Source organism: Lottia gigantea (genome assembly GCF_000327385.1).
Source record: "Lottia gigantea unplaced genomic scaffold LOTGIsca_31, whole genome shotgun sequence".
Lineage (NCBI taxonomy): Eukaryota > Metazoa > Mollusca > Gastropoda > Lottiidae > Lottia > Lottia gigantea.
This window is the reverse complement of record NW_008709027.1, coordinates 1,809,891-1,832,538: the sequence shown is the minus strand read 5'-3', so window position 1 is coordinate 1,832,538 and position 22,648 is coordinate 1,809,891. Positions and strand designations below refer to the sequence as shown.

Below are 22,648 nucleotides of genomic sequence, written 5' to 3'. Positions count from 1 at the left end.
AATTTAGTCGAGGGTAAGTCTTATTATTACAATTACTTACTAGTTTTATAACTTTGTTATGATTGGTTTATTGTATTAGATAATTATATCACAAATAAACAGATAATTTGCTATTCTTACTGAAGGTTCAGGATTATCTGGTAATTGGCAGATTTTCAACGTCTGTTAGCAACTAATGGTATCTATTAGAATCTGAACAATCACTTGATTTATGTTAATCTTAGAACATCAACTATTGCAGTTGCTACCAGTGCACTTTTCTAGATTAAATAGAATCTGAAAGTTGACTAGTTGGAATTCTTCAACCATCCAGTAGATCACATTTTCTAGTAGTTCATTTCTCCACAGAGATATTTTGAACCAACAGCTGACTTTTGTGCATTTTAAACCTGTAGGCTGTACATTCACATTTGGTACCGGTACTGAGAGTCCAAGTTGCAAAGTATAACATTCTTTTGTATATATTGTTTCAGGGTTGCTTTCTTTCCCTTACATATTGGTGATAATGTTTTTATTGGTGAAGATTCAGTTGTCAATGCAGCACAAGTTGGTTCATTTGTTCACATTGGTAAAAATTGTGTCATAGTAAGTTCCCATGGTAATACTTGAATTGACATGTAATTTGACAGAGTATAGACAGATACGTTGTAATCTTACTATGAATTAGTAAAATTTGTATGATCAGATGTTAAAGGACATAAATTGTGCTCTTGACAGGTCTTTTTCAGAAGTTTTCAGTTTTAGGTAGTAAGAAGGTAAGTAACTCTGTTCAATGTTACAGTAATACCAGACAACAACTAATTTCTATTACATAAGTTAATCAATGATAAGATGCTTCTAGACCACAAATAACTGACATTTTTTGGTATATTTTAGGGTAGAAGATCTGTATTAAAAGATTGTTGTGCTATAGGTGATAATACTGTTTTACCTCCAGAAACTGTTGTTCCACCATTTACCTATTTCTCGGGATCACCAGGTATTCAAAATCATAAATAAATCTGTTATATGAGTTGGTACTATATTCCATTTGCCCATCTGCATGTGAAGTGGTATGTGAAAGTAGGTAACACTAATATTATGGATTATAAGGTTTGAGGTTAATGCGATATTTAAGTGTTATTTCCTTAAACTAAGCAGTGATTCCATAATGTTGATATCAAGGATAATTCATTCAAATTCAATAATTACAAAAGCAGTATGATATTTGCAAATTTTGTACCAACCTATCAATAATGAATATTTCTAAAATACACTATTTTTCAATTGGTAATTCCCATTCACAAAACAGCAAGAACCAAGTAGATTTGGTTAAATTTACTAGTTAGAAAGTTATGATAAAGAATTAGTGTAAAAATAACTCCAGCTAAAGAATTAGTGTAAAAGTAACTCCAGCTAAAGAATTAGTGTAAAAGTAACTCCAGCTGAATTGTCCATATCATGCAATTGTTATTATTATTACAGGTCAGTTTACAGCAGAATTACCAGAATCTACTCAAGAATTAATGATCAATGTTACTGTAGGTTTCTACCAACATTTTAAATCTACTGGTAAACCTAAAGGACGATGATAACTAGGCCTACAATATAATTTTATTTATTTCAACATTATGTACAATGTGCAATACTCTTTTAAGGGTTCTGGGTTCTCTCTATTATTTTTCTTAAGAATTTCAGCTTATGGTATATCACATTTGCAAACCATGGGTCTAACAGAAGCTTAATTTTCTTAAACATCTTCGACTTTGAAGAATACTTTTTCTTACTACAAGAGTTGGTTCCCATTGTATATGAAATAGATCTGTTTACATTATTATGCTGGGCAACATTGTTAATGGGTTTCAGGAATTTATAGACATAAACAAGAAGAGTTTATTATGTTTTAATGTTTAAGAGGTGATAATTGAAAATGTACATTTAAAACTCATATTGTATCCATTATCACTTTTGTTGTATATTGATAGGTCCCTAGGTGTACATAAATACTGTTGATCCCTGTTAATTTTGGTTTGTTTAGTTCATGCTTCATAAATGATTATGTGGAAAATTAAATTTTATTTAACCCTGAAAACTTAGATGGAAATCATGGGTGTGATTATTTACAAATCATTCTAAGTAATGTACCTTACCCTTTTTTTACGTATATATCTTGGTACCCCTTTCACTATTGTTCCACCTGGATACAGATTACTATTGACAAGAATAAGACCCCAACATTTTACCTTATTTTTGATTGAATGGAGATGAGAGAGATCCTCTCTGTACTACAATTCAACCCTGATATCTTTCCACTGTTATCAGTCATAATGCCAAACAATGTACATAGTCTTTCAATTGGCAGTTGAGCCACATTTTGGTGGATTTGCCAGGTGGATGGAGATGTTGGCGCAACTAGAAAACATCAAGTGAGACAGCCGAACAAGTGTCAACAAATTTTCCAGAGAGAGGTGGAAAGCACAATCCAACCTTTAACTATGTAAAATGATAAAAATATTAAAAACGACACTTGACGGAGATGATGTGCTCATTTGTAAAAATGTTCCGAATCGTTTTTAGGCCCATTATTCTGATTTAGTTGTAAGGTTTCGAATCCTGTCTGTCCAGGAGATCAGAGGTAGTTGACTCCTAGGGCAAGTTTTATTCTGTAAATCTCAAGTTTAATACATATAGTTAACACATGCTTTGTATTGATGCTGATCTGAATGTTTTTTGTTTAAACTATGCTGGTATTATGTCCTGCAAAGTGACTATGTTTAAAACCCAAGTATTCTATAAAAAAGAGTATTATTTCGGTAAGTTGGCACCCACATGTGCCCAATAACGGTATTAAATACAACCGATTTACAGTACTTTGCGAAATCTGCACTTTGCGAAACGACACGAAACGAAATATCAGCACTTTGCGAAATATTTATTTTGCAATTCAGCACTTTGCGAAATTAGCACTTTGCGAAATATTTGAATTGAATGGTTACCACAGGAACTCCACCAACTTTGCTGTTGCACCTATCTTAAGTTTTTGTGTGAAATATGATATATTTGAGGCGAAACAACAGGACTGTATTTTTATGAAACGTTTTCTATTTGAAGTAATTTGCTTATGCAAATAATCTTCAGAAATACTTTAAATGTATATAAATCGCATAATCTCCTTCAAATGGGCCTATACCTTGAATTAGAAATTTCTCGTTCTATTTCTATAAATAAGTTTTCTATATATTGCTAGTCTCGCTTATACCAAGTCGGTATTATAATGTGGATAATAATGGATATATACTGATTTTTATGGCTCAAATTCAACGGTGAGTTGTGAACACTAGTACTGAATAACTGAGCTATAAAAGAATTCCTTTTCTGAGACTTACTCAAATCAACCCACGAAAATGCCGACAGTTCCTCTTTAAATTTTAATATGAGAAAATTCATAATATTCTAGTCACTGTTATCACTGTCTGTTATCCCCTCTGAAAGTTTCCAGTGGACGTAAGTTACCTAGCCTGGCAAGCTATCTTTCGCTTTTCCCCATTATTTTGGGTATCAACTAGATGTAAACTTCCAGATATCATAGATTTGACTATTTCTTTCAATCGGCCATTTTAAAACAGTTTAGATTCCACAGACCTTAGACCTTCCCAAATAAACCCACAGAAATACAGACTGTTTACCTTTAAACCAGGCTTGTGAATACCGTATGCCGGTGACATACACGAATCTTAAAGTTTCTTTACAAACTTTGAACTTGTATTTTTATTTCTTAGTAAATGGCTAAGCTTGGTTGAGTAGAGTGTCTGTAATGGACGTAAAAAAGGTATAATTTGGCATCAGAACGTAAATGTTCTCTGATGCCAAATCATGCCTACTATACGTCCATTAAAGACACTCTACTCATCCAAGCCAGGCCCGTAGCATGCCGAGTACTTTTAGGGGCCGAACATCCAATGAAGGGGGGGGGGGGGGGGCAGTTTAGGTAACCTCTTCCCTCCCCTCCTCGAAAAACTTAAAGAATTAATATGCTTTGAAGTGGTTCCCTCTATTGAGTTATTGCTACGTTTATTGCTTCAAGGATGCCAATTGGAAGTCTGAAAATATGATTTTCTGCTGAAAATTTTCTTCCTGAAACGTTTATTTGTATAGGAACTGCAGGGCCACAATAAGAAAATTTTGGGAATAAGACGTCTGTAAACCCAAATTCCTGACATTTCCCAGCAAATTTGAGTTTGAAGATTATTTTTATACGCCCACACGAAAGTATGGGCGTATATTGTGGTTGCCTCTGTCGGTCCGTCGGTTCACATTTACCTCGTGCTCACTCACAGGCTACAATTCTCTATAGATTCTTTTGATCTTTTGTATGTGTGTCAATATCATTATGAAGATGTGCACTATTGAATTTGGTGATGATGCCAATATTTTTATGGCATAAAACTCTAATATCGCGTTTGTTTTACAGTTCACATTTACCTCTTTATCAAGGCGTATGGTGGGCGTATACGCTTGCGAGACTTGCCGCAAGCCTATGTTTATAGTGTCTGAGGGATCTAGTCTAGAAAATTGTGAGAACTAGACGCCTGTTAACGCAATTTCCTGATTGGGGTTTATTTGTATAGGGACTGCAGGGCCAATAGAAGAAAATTTTGAGAATTTGTCGTCTGAAAACGAAAATTTCTGTTATTTTCCACCTAATTTAAGGTTTAAGATTAATTGTATAGGCTCTGAGGGATCGAGTCTAGAAAATTTTGAGAAAGAGACGCCCACAAAGGTAATTTCCTGACGAAGTTTAAGTTTATTTGAATAGGGACTGTGGGACCACCAGATGAAAATTTTTAGAATTAGACGCCCGGAAACGCATATTCCTGACCTTTCCCACCGAATTAAGGCTTAAGATTTTTTGCGTTGGATCTGAGGGATCTCGTCTAGACAATTACGAGTATAAGATGCCTGGAAACACAATTTTCTTACATTTCCCAGCAAAGTTAAGGTTCCAGATGACTTGTATAGAGTCACAGGTATGTCCCTTAGAAAATTTTGAGAATAAGATGTGATTTCCTGTCGAATTTAGAGCTCAGAACTATTTGTTTCATAACAAAGAATACCCTTGACTCAGTGAAATGAATTGATTTATAAAAAAAAAATAACAATTGACATTTTTTTTTAGGGGGGGTCACGGCCACGGCCTTCAATGCAGATCCTGTTATGCATACGAGGTATGTAGACTCCAATTAAGGTCCTTATAAATACCATTAGATGAGCATAAACCATTTATCATAAGGTACTGAGGGAAGAAATAGTATTTGGTAGCACATACAGCTTTCGGGCACTAAATTGGTCCAAAGTTCTCTTCGGTGTGGGTAGTTTTCATGCTGACTCGAATCGACAACGACAAATCGATTGTGCCATGGAAAGATGTAAAGTAAAGAGGTCAAATTCGCTTACAAACATCAGTTTATGTAGAATACTCAGTGATAATACAGAAGAATTTATGACAAGTTTATAGTGAAATTTCTCAATCAAGTGAAAGACTTGCGGTATCAGACATAATAACCAAACAGTGAATTGTATACATACAATCAAATGAAGCATATAGACAGAATCTTATAGCAAGTAGAAAAATTGCTATGTTTATTTTCACCCTTTATGTCATGTGTGTGTTTAAACATTGAACAAGTACAAAATTATTTATATACATACATGAAGATAATATACAAGATAGACATTTTTCATTTGAATTTTAAAATTACAATTATGTGCTCAACGATATTCCTACTAAAAGATACAATATTATGATGACATGATACCATTTTGTGAATCAATACTTTTACAGTTAAAATGTAAAGTTTGAGTTCCTATGACTTATTTTCAAGCAAATGAGGTACGAACCACTTTGCTTGTACGTGTACCAAGGACGCGTTTTCATACACCATACACTTTCGCCCGTTGTACTAGGCTCCTATAATTACAGACAAAGTCAACAAGTTGGTTTGTATTGCACTAAATGGTACTTCATACGTCAATTTTTCTCTTTTTTTTCTTAGTTTCAAAGCAAACCATAATAAGCTATCACCAAACATAGAGAAAGTGTAGAATATCTCTTGATTCCCTTTAACAATAACTTATAACTAGGCGACAAAAACAAGCTGAAATGGCATTGTATATGTTTTCGGTCGTAAAAAATAACCGGAAGATAATCTGAAAACCTATGCACGACGTACACGCAAAGAAACATAACACATTCAATATGCGAATAGACATAGGGGTAAAATACATTAAATTACATTAAAATCAGTAACATCCGATTAACTTGAGAATGGGTCACAAAATATAATCATAAACGGATTAGAAAATATAATTCTAACACGAGAACAAATTAGAAATATTATTTAAAACTTGAGAATTGGTAACAAAATGTAAATTTAACGAGGGAACATACAAGAGTTCTTCTGCACCTACTACTAAATAAATCCTGAGCACAAATGAACTATTGTTTAATTGGGAAAAGATTAAACCTGAGAATAGATCAATACCTGGTGAATAAATGAATTTCACAAACTATCATCTTAACTTGAGAATTACATTGAGATAATATTAAACACAATATAGCCACGAGAAAAGATAGTTTAAATTAAACAAACTATCATCTTAACTTGAGAATTACATTGAGATAATATTAAACACAATATAGCCACGAGAAAAGATAGTTTAAATTAAACAAACTATCATCTTAACTTGAGAATTACATTGAGATAATATTAAACACAATATAGCCATGAGAATTGATAGTTTAAATTAAACAAACTATCATCTTAACTTGAGAATTACATTGAGATAATATTAAACACAATATAGCCATGAGAATTGATAGTTTAAATTAAACAAACTATCATCTTAACTTGAGAATTACATTGAGATAATATTAAACACAATATAGCCATGAGAATTGATAGTTTAAATTAAACAAACTATCATCTTAACTTGAGAATTACATTGAGATAATATTAAACACAATATAGCCATGAGAATTGATAGTTTAAATTAAACAAACTATCATCTTAACTTGAGAATTACATTGAGATAATATTAAACACAATATAGCCATGAGAAAAGATAGTTTAAATTAAACAAACTATCATCTTAACTTGAGAATTACATTGAGATAATATTAAACACAATATAGCCATGAGAATTGATAGTTTAAATTAAACAAACTATCATCTTAACTTGAGAATTACATTGAGATAATATTAAACACAATATAGCCATGAGAATTGATAGTTTAAATTAAACAAACTATCATCTTAACTTGAGAATTACATTGAGATAATATTAAACACAATATAGCCATGAGAATTGATAGTTTGAATTAAACAAACTATCATCTTAACTTGAGAATTACATTGAGATAATATTAAACACAATATAGCCATGAGAATTGATAGTTTAAATTAAACAAACTATCATCTTAACTTGAGAATTACATTGAGATAATATTAAACACAATATAGCCACGAGAAAAGTTAGTTTAAATTAAACAAACTATCATCTTAACTTGAGAATTACATTGAGATAATATTAAACACAATATAGTCACGAGAAAAGATAGTTTAAATTAAACAAAAAATCATTTCAATTTCAGAATACAATATAAATGAATGTTACCAATGATGATGAATAGCAGAAGATAAAAATGTCAGTAATAGTATAATAGTGCAGTATTAAACCTTGTAAATATTAACATGTCAAATTTTAAGATATAATTTACAAGTAACTTAATCTAATATTCAATAGTGTTCACACTTTAAAGCTTTAAGCAGGCGAATAAGCTGAAGAGAGATGTTTGCTTTTTGCATAGGTTAGTGATTCATAGAAATGGAACATGTACATGGCGTATCATTTCCCTATACATGACTTGTACTTATGAGTATAAAATTATCAATGATATATTTACAATATGTCTGATTTATCTATAAATTACCTTCATATTTATTTAATGTTATAATAGGTAATAATACCGCCATTGATACTACTATTGTGGTAATATATATAATAAAAAATATCCTATCAAAGATTAGTCCAATTGCCTTCCATTCTTTAGCTAATTTTTCTTTTCTGTCTCTATCTGATATACGTTCTCTATAACTTTTTACAAAGTCCATTAACTCTGTTAAATGATAGTTTATAAGAGCTAATTGACCTGATTGCTCGTCCGTTGGACTTCGTTTTAAATGAATTAATAAATCACCCGATGCTGAATCTTTGTTCCACTTTTGATCTCCGTTAATTCCCAAGAATCTCGTTCCATCGGCTAACAGACGGGCTGTATGGTTGCCACCTTCTATATAAGGTTGAACCAAATTATCCATACACAATATTTTTGCAAAGAAATGGAAAAGAACCTGAAATGATGAGCACACAAACTTTGTAAGCTTCAGAAGAACATAGAACTACGTCTGAGAAATAAATGTAAAATAGCCACACGGCTTACAAATTAAAAAGCTAAACTCTTTCACTAACAAAGTTCAAATTGATCATTTTAGCGGAAACTACTTCGACCGTTTCGACACTAGCATGGATCATGAGAAATCTTTAGGGACAAAATGATTTGTCTATTGTACAATGTATTTTCATTCTTGATCTTACTACTTTTTCGAATACATCAATGTGGTTCTGACGAAGCTAGAAGATTTAGAAATACTGTACTTACCTTTTTTAGGCACATGGGTACGGGCCTCCTGGCACCATAGAATGATAAATTAACAACAAAGGCGTTCAGAAATGATGACAATGTAATCAGTATCATATTAAGGCAATAATACGTGCCTGAAATAGACCAGAATTAAATTTAGGCACATGATATATATACACATGCTTGCAGCAATCCAAATTTATCTCTAAAGTCATGTGGTGCTTGATTTAGCTGAAAATTAATATTGACTATTGTAGCAATTTGTAAAGTATCGATTTTGTAAGTACCATGACACATCTCAAAGAATATAACAAGCAGGTATCACTTTCAAATTTAACATGTATATAAATAGAACACGTATTTTCTAAATTTGCTACTATAAGCAATACCATTATAATTTTGTTCGACAGAAAATTAGATACAACATACCCAGTAGAGGTACAGAAACCGCCGCCGGTGGTAAATTTGACTCCATTAGTAACAATAGCAAGAAAAATGCCACAAAGATATTGATACCTGAAAAATATTAAAAATATAGTCGATAAATGAAGGTTGGGGTGTAGTAGGGTCATTCAGTAAAGAACAGTCTCAGTGTAATTAATGGTTGTGATGGTTTGAACTGACCCGTTTTAAAGGCATATCAATTCTAGATTCTCAATTAGTATGCCTCAGGGCATCTTCACAATGGCAAGCTATTACTAACTTCGTACATATACCTTAACTGCAATTGCTACTCTTCTTGTATCATGGAATGCAGAAATTTGATTTGATTGTAAGCCACCGAACAAAGCCAATCAGAGCCATCAACAGAAATACTGTAAACAAAATGGCCTTGTGTTCACATTGTAATGTAGTCACCTTACATTCTCTACCATAACAGTAGGTCTTATTAAAATGAAAAGTTTTATAATACAGAAAAGAGGCAACAGTTTTGGTTTATAAACCACCAACCACTTAATATGAAACAGAAATTCATCAAAGCTATATTAGATACATGGCCTGAAGCTGGTTAATAACAACTCTTTTATAATAGACACAAATTCCATTGTCTTTTATCTTCTTAATAAATCATTTAGTAAGAGTAATCAAATATAGATATTAGAAAAGACAAGGTTATGCTACATTAATCATTTTTACTGACAAAGTCTATTTAATGTGTTGAAAATAGCTGTAAACTTAACAAGACGCGATCGAGACACGCAACATATTTTACATAAAAATATTAAATTGTCATAACCGATTGAAATTAAACGCCAGTTTCCATTAAGGTAGTTAATCTTCTGTTTTCTGGTTAATCATCAATACACGATTATCCACAAGTAATTCTTTCACTATTAAAATAAACCATGGTCAGATTTGTTGAACACAAAATAACTACAGTACGGTACGACATGGTACTTATTTGATTTACTGCATGGTAAAGTGCTTTGCTTTCTATGACGTTTGTATGTGAATTGCAAGATAAAAGACTGCCAGGGTACTCAATGGTAATCTGTGGTGTACTGGAAGTCAAATTGCATGCTACTAACGGCGTAACAGCAATTTATTGCATAATCTGTGGTAGTTTTTGTATGTGCTGCAAGGTACATTCGGCGAAGTATCTGCAGTTACATCAAGATTATCAACAAAAAAGGCTTCAATCTGGCATCCGCCAAGCGAGTACCTTTAGTTCTTTAACGCCGATTTCCCCATGTCATTGTTAAAAGTTTTGGGTTGACATGCAAATAGCGTCTCATTGTTGGAAGTAGTTGACATTGTGATGTGATGAGCTCAAGATCCCTCGACTTGAAACTTCATTTCATTTCATCGATGTTGTGACATGCCTGTGGTAATTTTTTGAAAAAGGAGGAACTGTCGGTGAACTATTATAATATGTGGTATATTTTGGTTTACTTTATATGAGAAAGAAATATACAACAATTTTTACAAGGATAACAACTTAGGTTCACGCATATCCTTTAATCCAGCTGATCCCTTGCAGAAACCTCTTCTTTCCCGGATTATCTGTGCGCATTTACAGCTGGGTTGGCTAAAGTAATTGGGAAAGATGACTTATTCAAGGTGAAAGCAATACAATTTGTTGTGTTTCTTTTGGAAATTCATTCACACTAAGCAAGGTATTTGACTTAATTTTCTAACAAGAGTTCAATTGGTAAATAGTAAAAAACAAAAAAAAAGCTATTCGATGATTTGCGGTAAGGTAAATATACCTTTATACCATAAGATAACAAACATTATTTAGTTAAATTGGAATTTTATTCATTTCCAATTATCCACAATGTGAAAGATAGGTGTATTTTAATACTGCCGGAATTCGGTGAAGAAGCCGTTTTAACTTTATCTTTGTTTCAATTTCAACATTCTCACTATAACATGTTATCAACATTTAATCTCACGCCTTCCAACTCATACTAGAAATATATTCGATTCATTGATTTTATTTGTCAGAGGAAAAGCTTAATGGCGCCTTTCCCGCCTAATTTCAATGTTTTTGTTGTGCTTATGGCATATCAACAACTTCTATTGAAAATGCCGATTAACGACTGTGTTTTGTAACGACTTGAGTTTGGTTTTGTCGATATTACAAGTAATATTTATGATTATGAATAAAACTGTTATTGATTTATTTTAGTATTCCCTAATGTTTGTCTATATAGTGAACGTTTAATACATCCTTTTCTTTAACTTGGCACCAGTAATTATTTTTCACTCTAAAATCTTTGTAGAATACTCGCGGGGCATATGAGTGCTTAACGCTTTACTGACAATCACACTATAAAACTGCTATTATGTGAGTTTTAATTTAGAGAAAAGGTGAAAAGCTAATGGTTCTAGGAAACAGACTTCAAAATATCAATATTATATCTAAGATCATAAACTCGTAAAGTGGCAAAATGGCGGAATCTACAACCATTCAAAAGATGTGTGACTTAATCCCTAAAGATCATTAATATCCAGAAACATCACAGTCCGTGTAAAAGCTGTTATTAGGATAGCTTGCCAGGCAAGGTAACATACGCCCATTATCAGAAATGATAACAAGGTTTGTAGTGGTTAAATATGTGAAACCAATCATCCGATTGTTACTAATTTCAAGCTTTACTATAAAGATCTCATACCAAGTTTCATCAAAATCGGATAGAAAATGTAATCTCTATCAGGACTATAAGTCAAATAAGACGCATTGAATTAATTCAAAGGCAATAACTAAAAAAACATTCATCCAATTATTACCATTTTTGAACTTGAGATCTCATCAATTTATACAATGCATACTAGATTTCATCGAGATCAGATAAAAACTGCACCCTGTATCATGACTACAAGCAAAATTTGAAGCGTTTTTTTTACTAAGTCAGGGGCAATAAACCATTCATCCGATTATGACCAAATTTGAACTTGACCGAGATCTCAACAATATATACATGCATACTAAGTTTCATCAAGATCAGATAAAAAGTGTAGCCTATATCATACATACAAGCCAAATTTAACGCGGGCAATAACTCTGAAACCGTTCCTCCGATTTTTACCAATTTCGAACTTGACCTAGATCTCATCAATATATACATGCATTCCAAGTTTCATCAAGATCAGATTAAAGCAGTAGCCTCTATCGTGCATACGAGAAATGTGGACGGACGGGCGGACCGACGGACTTATAGGGGCGACGGCAATATACGTCCACATCTCCATGTGGGCGTATAAAAATAGTTTCGATAACTTAACAAATGACAAAGGCATATATATCTGTTAATTTACAAGTTTTCTTCAATTTCATTTTGATTAGTTTTCTGTTCGTTCACACTGTTTCGGATTATTTATGGGTTCTAGTCATAACCTAATGTATAATGCCTCTACAAAGGATATGAATCAGCCAAACACTATTATCTATAGAGTACAAAATAAGAAGAGAAGGAAGAGTTGAACAACCGATGCTTCACACCAAATGATTCAATCGCCTTAAATTAACACTATTCAAGTGGAAAATTGTTATCTAGTTATACGCTGACAGTTTAGTTGAAATATGACGTAGTATAGATGGTAGAGAATCAAATTGATTAACTTTCAACTATATATTTTATATATAATGCAACAGTTTTCACCCCATATCAAGGAGGTTACAATATTTCAATATGTAATATAATAATTTAGGTCGGACAACCCTATAGAAAACACTTGAAATCAAAGACAAGAGGGCTGGGTAACACAACAACAAAAGTACTTTCCTACAGATAAACTTTTTATGTTACAGATAAAGGGATTTCTTATCTATTACAATATCTTGTAAGAAAAATCTGTATCAAAACTATTTACATGTAGCATACATAGCATGTGTCTATCTGTATCTACAAATTCTATCACTATCATACACATACAGTCATATCTTACATCAATTACTATCCTATAGATAAATCAATATCCAACAGATCAACCACTAGAGATCAATCACTATGCTACATATCAATCGCTATCCTACAGATGAACCACTATCCTACGGATCAAACAATATATACCAGATCAATCACCATTCTACAGATCAACCACTAACTATCAGATCAACCACTAACTATCAGATCAACCACTATCCTACACATCAACCACTGTCTATCAGATCAACCAATATAACACAGATTAACCAATATCTATCAGGTCTTTTGTTTAAACAGTATTTTATTTCTATTATACATAATTTTTACAGAGTATAAATAGGATTTTTGAAACAAGCCAAGGCTTATGCTAATCAGTCACCATCTATCAGATCAACCACCATTTATCAGATCAACCACTATCATACAGATCAATCACTATCCTACAGATTAACCACTATCCTACAAATCAACCACAATCCATCAGTTCCACCACCATCCATCAGATCAGATCAACCACTATCATACAGATCAAACACCATCTCTCAGATCAACCACCATCTCTCAGAACAACCAATATTTCACAGATCAACAACTATCGATCCGATCAACCACTATCTATCAGATAAAACACTATCCTACAAATCAAACACTATATTACAGTTCAGTCACTATATATCAGATCAACCACTATCTATCACATCAACCACTATCCTACAGATCAACCACTATCTATCAGATCAACCACTATCTATCAGATCAACCACTATCTATCAGATAAACCACTATCTATCAGATCAACCACTATCTTACAGACCAATCACTATCTATCAGATCAACCACTATCTATCACATCAACCACTATCCTACAGATCAACCACTATATCTATCAGATCATCCACTATCTATCAGATCAACCAAAATATTACAGATCAATCACTATCTATCAGATCAACCGCTGTCCTACAGATCAACCACCATCTTTCAGAACAAACACTATCTATCAGAACAACCAATATATCACAGATCAACCACTATCTATCAGAACAACCACTATCCTACAGATCAACCACTATCCTACAGATCAATCACTATCTCTCAGAACAACCACTAACTATCAGAACAACCAATATATCAAAGACATCTATCTGTATATCAGACCAACCGCTATCTACCAGATCAACCACTATCTATCAGATCAACCAATATATTACAGATCAACCACTTTCTATCAGATCAACCACTATCTTTCGTATCAGGTCCTATTTTACCTTTCTTTGATATCATGTCTGTTGAGACCTTAGTGCTGGTACAAGTATAATTTATGGCAATTCTTTATTTGAAGATGTACTTTAGTTTAATGGTTTTTAGTCAAAGTATATTTTAATCTGGTAAGTATTTATGTCGTATATCATAAATTAGCAATGAGGGAGAAGTGAAAACAGTAAAACTCCGTAATGTTGCAATTTCAACAACGGTTTTTATAACAAATCATAAAGTTACAACTATTACTAGTATACATGTATTCTATAAGTTAACCAAGAGGGTACTTCGTCAAGTATCTATAGATTTTATTAGATTTCTGAGAGTGTGTAATCAAATCTAAAGTTTAAACTACCTTTACAAAAACTTTCTAAATATATAACATTATAAGAAGTTATACTGCATTATATTTAGCTAATATCTCAACACTAACTACATGTGTTGAAAGTTTTAATGCAGTTAAAGACTTTTTTCTGCCAGTGTGTCAGATTGTAATCTATAGCGATATGTAGTTCGTTTCACGGGTACCAGCATGTGTTTCATTTGGCAACCACCCACAATTTTTACCCATCAATGCAACCTATTAATTTTGATACCAGGTTCACATCAACATCTTGGCGTATCTTGGATTTTCAATTGAATATACTCGCGGTGCATATCAGAACCAAAGACCAAGAGAATCTGTCCATTTTCAATAAAATTACAACTACGAATGAAATGACATCATTTCTGTTTTGGAAAAGCGAAATGTTTTTCCTTAATATTTTTCTGATTACTTGTGGTTGTTTTGTATAGACAATCTTAAGACTAATTATACTATAGTACATGTACTTGTTACTGGTAATCTTAGAATAACTACTTTTTTAAAGGTTACAAATGTAATGTGATGATTAGTCACTCTTGGATGGATCTTCTACTCTAACCTACATTCTTAAACCAATCTTTTGGTTAAAGGTTCTACCAATGTTGACACGTTGTTTTTCCTCATAATTTCATTGTATCTCTTGTATGTGCTACGGTTGCCGTTAAAACAGGTCAACGTTGTTTGACAGGAAACTGAGTAAATGATGGAAACTGTTTCCGGTAAATTCAGTATCAATTCATCTTATCTATTATTTTCAGACAAGGATATAACAGGTTAATATATCAATTTGGCATTTTCCAGGGTAATTATACAAACATAATGACGATTGCTTGTCAGAGTACTCTTTCTACAGATATACATGGTATCTTGAAAGTCGTCAACCTACAACGCGTTGATTACGACACGTTCAAAATATAATAAACGTTCGTACCTTTCGACACTAGTTCGCCGCATCTTATACCACACATGAATCAAATATAGTTCCATCGCCAAGACCTTATGGTGATTTATGGATATGATTTATAAAAAAGTGTTATTTGAAAATAATACGTTGAATCCCAATATATGTGCGATTTTCATAATGACCAGAGAAAATACACTCTTCATAACATCTAGCAATCAAACTTCAAAGTATAGCACCTGAATTAAAGCGAATCTTCATTACTCCATGCGCCGTGGTCATTCGATTTAAATAAATTATGCTTTATTATTTGTTCGGTGTTGTCAGAATAAAGGTTTTGGGGGTATTTTTTTTAATGAATTGAACGATTAGAAATGATTAATGGGTAGACCAAGTGGTGCCTTAAATAGTTGATGGTATTAATCAAGTTTAGTTTAAAAGCCCCTATAAAGAAAGCTAAGTATCGAACACAATTTCTTTACAATATTATTCACCATTCATTCATTATTGATTCTTCCTCTTTAATATTATTAACTCAGATTTGCTTTTCAAATAAAAACTTGTTACATCTTCGTAAGGATCGAACAAAGTTCATTCTAATTTCCTTATTCAAAAAAAAAACTACGACGTCTGAGAGAAGACGGAATGTCAATTTGTTTTCCCAAATTTGTACCATAACAAAGTAGCTTCTGATATGTTTTTATAGACGAATTATTCTCTAGATTGAAGCTGGTAAATGGGCTATGTTGGTTGGGAAACTGGAACGTTTATAAAATTTGTCTGTAATTTGCTCCGTTTGAAAGAAGGGAAAATCAATGAAAGAGGTAACCTCCAAGTAGTGAATATCTAGAAAAATATAGGAGTAAAATCTCCTATCTATTGCTACATAATCTATTATTTATAGAACGAGCTTAGTTTATCTGTCTCATAAATTTTTCCTATACTGGCATTTATATTGGTATACTTCTACATTTTAATATTGAATTTTACAACAACAGTAACTCTGTTGTGTTTTAAAAACTTAATTACAGTCCAACCTGTAAATTTTAGAATAATATGTAGTTCTTTAAGACACAATAGTCCATGGTGAGTTATTATACTTCCAAGATAAGATAGAGCATTTTAATTAAGATACTTAAACGTCAGTTCTTGCATATTGTATAGCGGATATGGTTCATAAATTGCAAAAGGGAATACGTAGGACTGGTCCACATAACAGATACCTTCAAGACAAGATTTCAAGTGAAGTAACACAATCACAAAGCGCTACTAATTAAACTCGGGAAGTAATCATTCATGCCTTCAGTAAGAATGAATTAATAGTAAGAAAAGAGAGTTATACTTACCCAACATTAATTTTGCTGGTGATTCAGGTGGAATCCAAAATAACACTAAGGTGAGTGACGTGAGTAAAACACATGGCAAAATGAGAATATAATTATAAAATGTAGACCGCCGTTGAAAAACTAAGGTAAATGTAAGATCAACGAAAGGTTCCGGACAACATGTATATAACTTAACATTTTTCACTGCTGGTGATTTTAAGATTGTCCAAGAATTACTTGGCACATATTCTGTTAAATCTATTTCAGTCGCATTATTTAATACTTCTAAATCAACTTTTGTACCATCATACGTCCAAGATCCAAATTTTAAATGACACTTCTGAACGTCAAATGGGAAGGCAGCAACATCGATATAACATGAACTTCTATATACAGCTTGGGGCATCCACAATATCACCCCCGTACTGTCTACAACACACAGGGCTTCTCGGTGTTCCTCTAAACGTGGATCTGCACTGAAATATATATGAAAATACATGCCTAATTGTAAAATATTCACATTTTTACTTTTAATATTGGTCGAGGACAAAATACTTCACAATTTTACTCAATTTTCTTTGACATTTTTATTTGCATGGAAACCAATTCCGGACCAACCTATAAAATCTCTTATAATGCAATTGTCTGTCTGTCCTTAGAATGGAAACAATGAAACTTAACGAGAGACACTAGTATCTTATTACAATCAATATTAATTCCTCAATTAGACTCACGCTTTTTTAAAATTTACAAAGAAAGTTAATTTCGTTTTCTGAAATCTAAAATAGACTTCACGAGATATATTTAATATAGTCGCAATGTCAAAGACAATGGCCCTCTCTCACAACCATGGATAACCCAGATCAGATTTTACAGAAAATTACTACAAGTTAAGCGCAGTTTTGAGCTTTCATGATGCCCTCGATTGTTTTCAATGAAGTCAGGAAAACCTAAAATTAGAATGGGCTCTTCCAAAAACACAAATCAATTAGACTATTTAAATACAGACATATAATAACCTGAGCAAGGTTTTTGTGCACCGTTTTATATATATATATATTTAATTATGAATGCAATACTATATTTCAGATCGATTGTGGCCCACAGCTCAGCTAATCTAAAGGCAGGGTTATTTCTCAGCAATGTTTATACAGGTTATCCAGTCGTATGTAACTTAAAACCAAAGCCGAATGTGCCATGGACTGTATGTGTTTATCATTCATTGAATAGAAATTGAAAAAAAAATCTAACCAGCCTTTAACCATTCTCTTCTATGAAAAAAAGAATAGTCGCTTTGTCTTCTTACATGCTATAAGCTAAAAATGTCTGTTCCTTGCTTAATGTTCAGTAAGAAGATCAGGAATTCTTTATTAACGATTTGTGAATAGTGACCAAGAAAAAATGAATGTGATAAACCATCTTGAAATCCAGTCTGATGAATAGATATAGCCTGTTAGACTTTAATTTCCCGAATTAAAATTGGATTTTGTGACCTGTTCGATCTTAGAGAAATATTACTAGTAGGCCTATATATTGAAGAAAGGTTAGTATAGTTTGGTTGACATAGTATGGTTAAGGTTGAGTTAAGGTATAGAAATTGCACCACATTTATGTATTAAACCTGAACAAGGCAATATTAAGATTGGAATGTAAATATTATAATATTAGATGTTATCACTGTAAAGTCAATAATAGTTGATATATGATTTATCAGAAAGAAAAACTGATATTAATGTATGAGGTAAACACATTGAAGTTAGTGGACTAATAAAACAAGTATCGATTGAAAATATATTGATCACAATTTTTATTCCCTAAAATAGAGATTGGGAGAAGTTGGCAAGTAAAAAGCTAATTATAGATTTGAAATCTCTTATCGTTTTCAAGACACCCCAGATAGATTGAGTCCAATTTATGTGATTTAAACGCTATACTAGAAGACCTCGTCCCATTTAACAATAAATCCACACGGGTTACTGTCAATGTCGATCTAATTGCAAGACGACTGTTCATATCCGCCTTAGTACTTCTGGTGTGAAATCGTTTTAAAAAGAAGGTGTAGATAATTGTTCCAGTAATACTCCTTTGGGAAATTTTCATTGAAAATAATGTCTCTTATAAGAATAATGTTCAAAAGGTTCTGAAAATAGACAAAAAGCACTTTCTTGTCGTAAATGTCAGTGAATTGAAAAGTATTTCTTGGCTTAACGAATCGGTGCGTCTGAAAGTAACAAAAAATTTAATGAAGAGAAGTTTTTAAAAGCCAGAAGAAAGTCCGTCATCGTCTCATAGAAAAGCTGAGCTCTCTATTTTTTCAACACCCATTGTCCCTAAATAGCTCGTTTAGTAATCCAGTTCCCTTCGCTCTTAAACGCGTTTTTCCATATCGCATGTCCCTATCACTGAATCCGTTATAATATTTACATTCATTAAAAATATAATTATAAAAAGTAGAACAAATTTAGCCATAAGCACTAGTAAACAGTGCTCAAAAGTTCCTTCTACAACGCCTTTTTCAGCATTTAACCTCATTGTAAGAAATATATCAGAGCCTTACTAGTTGTATAATTTGATATCAGGCGTCCATAATTTTTCCGAAGCAATTCTGACAGAACTAACTCCTCCCCAGTCTTTAGGATCCCATCTCAAATATATATCCTCCCAACTCTGAAATATATGAGGACATAATTTCACAATAATATTGTCATTCCAGGATTATTTAGCAACTTCTGCCAGAAAACAAGATTCACTGTCAAAAGGTACAGTTAGATTGTAATAATTTATCAAGCATCTTGATATTAGCCAGCAGAAACCAGCCGACACTGAACTAATTTATTATAGATTGTGACGTAATGAGATCTGCAATGAGCTTCCTCAAGGAAACTCTTTCTTTAATAAACATCATCTGAGATATGAGCAGAACAGTATTTTTGGTAGATACCTGTCCATTTCTTTGCTAATGCCGATTGTTCAAATACTGATCATTTAGACGTCAATTCTGTGTTTTCATGCTAGTTTCTTGTAAATACTTACATATCTATCCCACACGTTTAACGTTAAGATTTGATTTTTCTCGTCCAAATCCATGATTTGTATAAGCTGCATATTAAAACGTACTTTAACCGTATCATTATATTGTTTGACAGGGCGACCATATTTCCCCCTCCACTTATAAATACGTAATAGATGTTTTATAAGTCTGTCTTCATGGGATAGCTTTATAGGTGGAAATTCTGAAACAGAAATGTTATAATCATGTATTCAGATGAAATGTACGTGAGGGGCATGTTACACGATTTCCTTACAGCTTAAATCAACGTCTGCTTTATCAGCAGAATACATAGTGATGCAGATTCGGCCGCCTTTTCAATTTCGTAAAGTAGTTCTGTCTCTCTGTCTGTATCTGTAGATACATAAATGGCTTCCTAACTCTTGTTGTTTTACTTGTGTGTTTGAATAACAGAGCTTGATAATCGCTAAAGTTATCAGTTACATCAAAAGCTGTGATTGAGTTTCTTGACTAAGCTTTTGAGTTTGATCTGAAGAATCTGTTGTTTCCGTTGATTTACTCCATCGGTAAATATGGATTATATACATATGGAAACTAATAGCTCATTAAAAACGTTTCTTTTAAAACATGCTAATCTTATAAGATATTCCACTGATTTTCTCGTCACTGGTCATATACTAACATAAAATAACGAGTTGGCGATAAAGAGAAAAAGATTCCTATCAATATTAATATTGATAACTTTCCATTTACACACATCAACATAAAAACTTACAGAGGAACTCAACGAGAAAATTGAATGTCACACAAATACACGAAAACGTCCAGTAAAAGATTTCACAAACCCAATTCGATTTCCCTCTGAACCTCACAAATGTAATTACAAGCGTTATCAAAAACTAATGTTCAATGTTAGATGAAAAGCTTTTAGAATTGTTGAATTATTAACGAACGAATATTTGTGTATTTAACACAAATACAAAATCTTCAGTTAACCGTTTTAGCTTGACTAATCAAATTAAGAAGGCACGAGTTAAAAAGAATCTTAGAATGATAAATATCACATTCAATCTGTTTTATAAACTTAACGTTGCTTTCAATTTATTCACATTAAAATATTGGACTAATATCAAATTTTGACAGAAAGCAGGATATATATGAGGAAGAAACAGCACTTAAATAAAACCCAAACTCAACACACATGTGTATGATTTTTATCCACAATGAAGCAGTTTGTACATATTCCTAGTTCTAGCTTCATGTGCATACAACACAACATAGCAATTCAAAAATGTCCCAGAGATTTTTAACGATTTATTTGATAATAAATGTGACATATTATTAACTAAGTCTAGAATAAATCTGGATATCAAGCTGTAAACATCGAACTAGATGATTGTCTATGGAATTGTTTTCAAAGATAATTTTAAGATTATTTTACAAAAGAAGACAAATCACTGTCTAAACACCTCATGTAAATATAAGGCTTAAATTCATACCAGAGCTAGAAATATTTAGCCTTTGAGGCCATAACAGTTTGAGAGATTTTCCCAAAAAGGTCATTCATCCTTATATTTTCAAAACATATAACAAACTCCTTATCAAAGATACTCAATGATTTCCGAGGTTCATAAAAATCAAGACGAACCCATTGCAGAAAACTAATGTAACGAAACTAGAGAAATATTTGAACTGCCTCCCCTTTTGCCTGAGCATAACAAATTAATTCATATCACTCAATTTTACATCGTTTCAATGAACAAGAAACCAGGTCATTTATGCAAAAACCTGAACTATATACTGTCTACTGCTAACTTGAGATGATGTTTATCATGTCTGTATAACACTTGTATAAACATTAATTATAAAACTATACTCTTTGATAGTAGGTGTTAATTCCTACTATATACTACCTAGTTTACCAGGGTAAGGACAAACTTGTGCTACCGTTATGCAGTAACCATCGCAGCCGACTTGAACCTCAATTCCTATATCCAGTCGGATATCTTGTAGTTGAAGAAATTTAGTCATTTAATTTCTGGTAGGACATTCCATTAAACATACGAATTAGGTCCTCCATATAACTGATTGTTATACCACAAACCGGAAGTAAAATACGTTGCGAAAATGGCCATTATGGAGGATAATGCTTTCCATAGTTTCATTCCTTTGTATAAAAATTTAATAATACATGATACTAATAATGGTCCTTGTTAAGCGCAATGACTGGTTTACTGAAATCACTATCTGTTGACTATTCTTTTACTAGACTCAAGGCAGAGAGATATTCAGCCCCGACACAACACGGACCTTGATAATATCTTTGGCAAAAATGAAACTATTCCTACACTTTTATCCTGAACTTCGAACTGTTCCTCATTATCTATATTTTAAATCCAGATTTTGTTCAGAAACACTGACCACTGCCACTCTGATATATGTAGATGTATAAAACAAATTGAAGTAGCATTTATGATGATAATATTAATTCAGGCAAAATTACTCACTTTTATTTCCTTTTTTTAACTTTTTCCCACCTGTAAGATAAAAAAAAGTGTATGAATTCTCATATTTTTTCTTTGTGTCTTGAAAACATACCTTACGAGTGTAGTCGAAGGGAGTAAGGAAGGCCCAATATTTTGTCTTTGCTTCGATTGCGGCTTCGATTCGAATTCAGATTTATTCCGCCAATAACGACTGCGGCCATTACATAGAAAGAAGTAACAATAAAAATC

General features: G+C 32.5%; 1 protein-coding gene across 1 annotated transcript; it reads right to left on the bottom strand.

Annotated features, from left to right (window-relative positions):
• Positions 1 to 7,958: 7,958 nt before the first annotated feature.
• LOTGIDRAFT_232752 (hypothetical protein) lies at positions 7,959 to 21,944 on the bottom strand (the record flags this gene model as incomplete). The annotated part of the gene is made up of 7 exons (XM_009057787.1): positions 7,959 to 8,390; positions 8,699 to 8,814; positions 9,110 to 9,196; positions 16,925 to 17,379; positions 19,461 to 19,570; positions 19,937 to 20,136; positions 21,827 to 21,944. 7 exons carry the CDS (start codon positions 21,942 to 21,944, stop codon positions 7,959 to 7,961), a joined length of 1,518 nt encoding a protein of 505 aa, XP_009056035.1.
• Between the last annotated feature and the right edge of the window lie 704 nt (positions 21,945 to 22,648).